At 34.8% G+C, this 7,605-nt stretch overlaps 1 protein-coding gene across 1 annotated transcript in view; it reads right to left on the reverse strand.

Moving 5' to 3' along the window:
* Positions 1–7,601, reverse strand: part of LOC110019117 (transmembrane protein 205) — a gene marked incomplete at its 5' end in the record, with an annotated part of 12,520 nt that extends 4,919 nt beyond the window's left edge. The window contains 2 exon segments of the mRNA XM_020716691.1: positions 6,203–6,422; positions 7,403–7,601. Of these exon segments, the coding sequence (XP_020572350.1) occupies positions 6,203–6,422; positions 7,403–7,601 (419 nt within the window).
* Between the last annotated feature and the right edge of the window lie 4 nt (positions 7,602–7,605).

The following is a 7,605-nucleotide window of genomic DNA, read 5'->3' on the forward strand; positions in this document are numbered from 1 at the left end:
CTCAACCCTAACAACTCCACCATCTCCTTTCTTCTCTGTATTCCTCCATACCTCTTGCATAATCACTTTTCATGTTTCAACCCAACTGCCTCCATCAAAAATTTTTAATCTACCCCTAATTGGAGCCCTAGGAGGATGTTCTTGAAGGTAGATGTTTTGATCCTTCTCCTCTCATCTGATCTCTTTCTCTTTCGATTTAGCCAATGAACCTCCGATCAACCCTTGGGTAGGGTTTGCAAACTAAAGTCGGTGTGTTCTTGAATTACATCTCAATAAGTTTCCTCAACATGTCTTCCAAGCTTTCGAATCGGTTGACAATGACGGAAAATCTTTCTTTATACCAGATTTAAGTTGCCCCACTTGTTCCTCCAATTTCTTCTCTAAATCGCCTATTTTTTCTTGATTGACATTACTCCCTGTCATTCGGGCACGCTCGATCAAGAATTCGGCCGCTGACTTATTACAATTAGGTGGGTGGGTGGGTGGAGGAAGGGCGCTCTTGTCGTTGTTGTGCGCAACAGAGAAAACAAGACAGTGTGCGATCCCGTTGTTGATGTGTACGATAGAGGAAGGCAAGATGGTACGCGATCCCATTGTTGTTGCGCGTGACAGAGAGGCGAAATGGTACATGATCCTGTCGTTGATGTGTGTGACAGAGAAAAGCAAGACGGTTGCAACTGCATCGTCCTTTTGTAGGCGGTGATTTGAGCACAGGGGCACGTCAAAAGTCCAAAGGGAGTCTTGAATCTTTGTCGAGTGGATCGATCCCTTCAAGAATCTCTACTTGGTTCAGCTTCTGTCTCGATCTTTCCTCTCTTTGGTGATCTGATTCCCAGAATCGTGAGCAATGATACTAACTTAATACGATCCAGCGTCACATCAGTGCGACTTTTCGCAGAAATTAGGGCAATTTAATATTTTCTTCAATAATCCAAACAACTTAATAAGAATACAAAAGATAAGCTCCTATGATTCGAGAGGTGGCGATCTCTCTCAATTCTTAAATTCGAGAGGTAGGAAATCTCTCCCAAACCCTAAACCTAAGACTCCCAATGACAATTCCATTCATAAACCTAACCTTAAACATAATAAGCTTATTTATACCCAACAATAATAGTAATAATAAAAGACAAACTTGCTCTTAGGCGCCCAAAAGACAAAATTGCCTTTAGACTAGGCACAAACGTAACAAAAAAAAGGTAGTGCCCATCAATGTTTGTAGAAGGTTGAGGTTGAGAATGAAAAGTCAAAAGTTGATGTCTAAACATTTTTCTAACTGATAAAACTTAAAGTCTTTTTGATGAAATTCTTAAATTAAATATTCATAAATAAGTTAAGAGAATTTGGATTATTTGATTGGGAATTAATTAATAGAAAATGTTTTTGTGTAATGAAAATATTTCAATCACACTAGATTAAGAGTTTTGAAATCTGTTTAAACATAGGAAGAAGTAAATTAAAAAAAGACTACATTATTAAAGACTAAGGAAAAACCGACCATGAGATGATATTTATACATATTTTATTACAACTTATATAACCGTGTTAAGGAATCAAGAAGTCTTACATGAGATCTACGAAAATTATTTAAACAAATTCAAGTTTCAATATAAGGCTACTTGAGAGCAAGTGATAAGTAGTTCGGTAGAATTGATATGAATCAATTTTGTCATGTTTTCCTATATAATCTCATATTTTATTTTCTTATTATGATGATTTTATGCTTGTAGAAGATATTTCTATCAAATTTACAAGTTACAAGTATTGAGCATGCTTTCTGGAGCCAAAATACAAAGTTGGACAAAAGAGTCTGTCGTACCTACGCCACCCCCCTGGCATGATTACGTCGGGTCCCTGTTTCGAATGCACGTTGTCTGTCGTACCTACGCCACCCATGATTACGTCGGGTCCCTGTTTCGAATGCACGTTAACGCGATCCAGAGATAAAGGAGGCGGTGAAATTGTGCTTGTTTGAGGCATAATTACTTTGCCATCCAGCATAGCTACACCATAATCGGGCGCACCTACGTCGGGTTACACCTAAAGTCTAATTTGGCAAAGAATTGAGGCGGTTCGAACGCAAGTTATTTAAGCCCGCTTCTTGGCTGCTTGGAGATTGTTCTTCTAAATCTAGGGGAGTCTTGTTCTTGCCCTAGGGTTTTTCTCCATCAGTTCTCTTGTGGGGAAGATTCTAGAGTGTTTTTCTTTAGAGTTTTGAGAGGATTGTGAGAGAGAGATTGTGTGCTAGTGTAAGTGAAAGATTGATGGAGATTTGCATTGTACAGAGAAAAATACGGTGTACAACAACAAATGATTGACTTGATTGTGTGTTTTTGTATTTTATTATATTGTATCTTTAATATTTTCAATGAAATTTTATGTGTTTTCTCATCTCATCCATTGTAGCTAAATGATTTTTCATGCTTTTGTGATGTAAGACTAGTGATTTTCATCGTTAATTTCTCTGTGACTGTTTTCCCTAAATGTTTTATGTGCTTGTGAATTACACATGTTGATGCGTTAACTTTTTGATCGTCGTTTACTCTGAATTTATCAATTAGGATATTAAACTCTTGTGATCTAGAATTTATAATCATTGACTAGAAAAAACAAATAGATTAACACACAATAAGCTAGTAAAATATGCATATTTTTATTCGGAAATTGTAACCTAAATACGAGACTAGATGATTCCTCGAAAACGCTGCCTTTAATTGTAATAAGATTTTCAACGTTTCTTATGACACGGGTATATGTTAAGAAGGGCTTATCCCTGGCTAACAACAATCACATTGGAAACAAATGAAAAATAATGATGAATCACTAAACCGATGTGACAGGAGCATCCATCTCATCACCTCTAAAAAAATACAAGGATATTTGTGTTATTTTCTGATTTTTTACATTATACGTGCACTTAACCGATTGTTTCACAGCAATGTCGGGCAATTTCAAACATCAATATGGTTTTCTCCACCCTTCTTCCATAAGAAAGAAAAGGTTAAAAGCCCGTCTTATTGAAAAATGATACACTAAAGTCTTAAGGTATAGAGTATCAAGAGACCTTTGCTCCTATTACTAACAATATTTGAATCCTTCTGTCCCTTACAATTAATATCTTAAGTAACCAATCCATCAAAAATTAAAAAGTTATTTCATAGTGAGTAGATAAGATATACATAAAAATTTCTACTGGGTTTCACTTCTAGTTCCCTTCTAACAAAGTGTGTGAACTCAAAAAACTCTTTATATGGCTTCAAAAAGTAGCCATAAGCCTAGTTTGGCAGTTCTTTAAGGTTGTTAAGAATTATGGGTGCACTCAATTTCAAGCTGACTATATCTTGTGCAAAAGAAAATCTTCATTAAAAAAAATCAATTATCCTGATTGTATAAGTGGATAATATTATACTAGCAAAAATTTTCAACGAGGATATAGCATACACAAGACAGTGTTAGGTCAAGCACATTGAAATAAAAAATATGAAAAACCTGAAGCATTTCTTAAGGATGGAAGTTGCAAAATCCCATAAGGTATTATTGTCACTCATGAATGCCTGGATGCAAACTGATTTATACTCGCATGGATCCCAATATCAAACTAGTGATAAATTATTATAGTGCACATATTAACAAATATCATTATCAAATATTTGTTGGTAAACTTATTTACTCACACATAATATAGCTAATATTTGCTTTCTTGTAAGATTATTATTTGAATTCAAGAAACATAAAAATGACCTTATGGAAGGATTGTTCCTAAGAAAATGAGCATTAAATTGTTATTGATGTTGAATAGACACATCTACCACAAGTTATTAAATATTCATCTGGATAATCTTGTGACCTTGAAAAGTAAATGAGTAACTTGTTCTGCCCCGGAGTAGTGTTAAACTAGAATTTAGAACAATAGCTCATGAAATTTGTGAAAAATATTTAGTTAAAACAGTTTCTAAATGTGTTGCATGTCCCAGAAGAAGAAACCATCAAATTACTTTGTCACAATCTAAATGTGTTGCATGTCCCAGAAGAAAAAACCATCAAATTACTTTGTCACAATCAAGCTATAAAAAATATTACAACGAATCTTGTTCACTATAATGGAGCTAAGCATGTGAAAGTTTACTGTCAATTCATAAATGAAAAAGTTGACTTTAATTTCTTAACACACCAACCCATCAACAAATTGTTGACAGCGTTACTAAAGCTATATCAAGAAGTAACTTTAACAACCAAATTAACAAGCTATAAATGCGAAGCATTTATTATGGAGCATGAGTGGGAATACAAAAAAAATCAAATTCTCTCGACTAGACATAAACAAGTTTCTTGGAAACAAGATTCTCTCGACTGGACATAAACAAGTTTCTTGGAAACAAGTGTCCTAACAATGATTCTGTATTTAGTGTAATAATCAATAGCTGTATTTGCTCCAAAATAATTCCAATTTGTTATTCTCATTAATGGCGTGCATTTCAGCTCATGCCATGCATAGCTTGTAATAGTTAAAACTAGATTCCTAGTTAATTAAATTGAGCTCTAATGCATTAATTTGTGCATTAATAAAATAGATTTTTGCCATTGGAATCAGGCAACCTGCTATAGCTGTGATAGTCTAGATATGAATTTTCTTGAACAATGTGAGCAATAAATTGCAAAGTGTGTAATTCGAACTCGCAAACGTAGAGAAATAACTTTCTGCAAATATTGCTACGAATCCTTTAGTTATATTGTTTCTATCTCTATTTATTATGTGGTTATTGGGACATTAAATTTTAAGGCTATGTATAATGCATTTCTTATTTTAAATAATGCTTCCTTGTTTTTTTTTTCAAATACAGAATTTTGAAAAATAATAAATGATGAATTAGACTCTCCTGAATCCTTGTGTCTCAGTTTTCATGTTTGATCCCAAAAATTTGTCAAAAGCTCCCCGTAAACATATTGCATTGGGAAAAATCCTTCGATATTTATAAATTGTATGCTAACAAGCTTGCTTTTGAGCTCACAATAAGCAAGCAAGACATTAAAATGCAACCGAATAAATATATATATACATAACTCAACCTAAAACAACCCCACACAAGCCAACATCGACACACAAAAAAACTATTGTTGAATAGCAGGAATAAACACCAGACATGAAGGGAAGCAAAGTAGGAATGGGTAGATCCTTAATGCCGTTCAAATAACTGCCCAATATATAACTTCTTATTTCCTTTTTATTTTTATATTTTTAAGATCATTCATCGGTATTTGACTGTGCTACATAAATCTTATTTGCTAAAAAATATCCTTCTGCAGGACAATTAAAACAATTAATAAATCATCACATCTCTCTGCCCCGCCCACACACCAACAACAACACACCAAAGAGCAGGAATTAAATGACATGAATAGACACAACTGTCAAAAAAAGAGAATGCAGAAAAGGGTGGATGCTAGATGCCATTACACAAAATTAAAAAAATAAATAAATAAACAAGTGACCTCACAGACGCATTAAAACAGAAGTTATGTATTTAATATAAAGGGAAGAAAAGGGTGGATACTAGATGCCATTAAACAAAATTAAAAATAAAATAAAATAAACAAAAGTTACCTCACAGATGCATTAAAACAGAAGTTATGTATTTAATATAAAGGGAAGGTTGGATATACCTGTGCATGAAGCTCTAGTGACACTGCTCTAGGGTTCCTAGATCATGTTTAAAGATCCAAGGAAGAGAGTGGAGGCACTGTAGGAAAGTAATATATGGTGGGAAAGCCACTAGGAAGCAACCAAGCCAGTGCTTCACATTTGCCAAAAAACAAAAGACTAAAAAAACTAAATATGCGTAGATATACAAGCAATTCTTCTCACTAAGCCATGCTCACAAACGGTGAACTTCACTAACAATATACCGTAATGAGCCCCTTTTAGCCTTCACAAAGACAAAACAACATAAATAGGACAAAAAACTAAAAATCTAACTATTCCAACTCGCTCGATAAAGAGAACATCAAAGTAAAAGGGGTGATAAACCAAAACCGGCAAAAAGTGGCTATAGAATGCGCTTACACACAAAAAAAAAAAAATAGCGAACAAATTAGAATCAATATTCAACTGTCACCTAAAATTATTTATGTAACATTCAAAAACTATATCAGATAAGTCTTCAGCAGGTAGGTGGAAAGGGATGAGAAATTTGTGGAGTATTACCTCAACAGTCATGGGAGTGAACACCAGGAGGTTGGAAAGGTTGAAGCCAAGAGAACAAAGGAGAAATCCAAGTTGGTATCGCTCCAAAGTTGATGCAGATTTCCATGGATAGAGATACGCAAATGCTACCACTGAAGAAGCAGCGCACGCTGATACAAGTGTAAAGTATGCTGGGAACATCTTGCTCTGAAGGTTTCCAAACTGATGCCTTGGCAAATTCCTTAATTTATTCATCCAAAAAACAGCTATGAACAAACTAGCACATCAAATTAAGAATGAAAAGCGCAGCAAAGAAAGAAGATCAGTTTAACGATATTTATTGCAACCTGAAGCAGGTTTCATATACTTGATGCAAGACATATATGATTGCAACAACAACAGAACAAAACATAACTTTTACGAATCTGAAGATCATAATGTAAATTATTTAAGAGCTTGTTTATGTATTTAATAAATATAAATTATATATATTTCTTCTCGTTTTCATTTAATCATATCAATGACATACTAAACAATGAGAAAGTATCACACAAGCATGCCATAGAAATTTCAAATGATAATAAAATCAAATTATGTGCTTGACAGTGAGAATGCAAGTTTAAGAGCCAAAATAAATGCCTTATCCAAGATTGCCTCTTCCAACATTGCATCTTATACTACAAAGCTTGATGCACTTCTAAGAACCATAATACATTGTTGTATAAAGTATGATGATAAAATTATAAAATCATTTATACATGTTTTTCCCATGGTTCATTGTAGATTTTGCAAAAGATATGGGCATTGAGTTCATGTTTGTATTTTTGCGAGATCCATGAATCCCTTGTTTATTATCATCTGTTTGGATTCCAAAAGACACTTCAATAAGATCATCAATACCTACTTTGAGAGCCAAAAAGAAAGAGACTCTACAGTGTGGTAACATGAAATGCATGAAATGTCTTTTATTTGTAGGAAGGAAACATTTGCAAAAATTCAAAATCCCCAAATCCTCAAGAACTCATACAGACAATGCTCTGATTAGTTCAGATTTCACAGCTGGCCATCCAAACAGATTTGATAAATCAAAATCCATAAAATTTACCATAGCATCCTTCAGCCCACTAAGCCAGAAACGAAAACAAGGCTACGAACATATCGGAGCTACTGTGGATTGCGTGTGTATTGAATTATTAGGTCTTTTAAATAGAATAAAGTTACTTGAACATGATGATGCCACCGATGAAGGTGACCCATAGGGCGGCGCCGAACGAGGTCGCGAAGCAGAGAAGATGGGCGAGCTTTGCAAGGGTGACGGCTAGTGCGGGGGAGTCCGCCCTCGACCCAAAGACTTCCGGTGCGAAGATCACGCCGGCCGCCAGGAAAGCCCCCGCCGTGAGGAATCTCGTCGACCACGCCACCCG

The sequence above is a fragment of the Phalaenopsis equestris genome, unplaced genomic scaffold, assembly GCF_001263595.1.
Source record: "Phalaenopsis equestris unplaced genomic scaffold, ASM126359v1 Scaffold000049, whole genome shotgun sequence".
In the NCBI taxonomy this organism is placed as follows: Eukaryota; Viridiplantae; Streptophyta; class Magnoliopsida; order Asparagales; family Orchidaceae; genus Phalaenopsis; species Phalaenopsis equestris.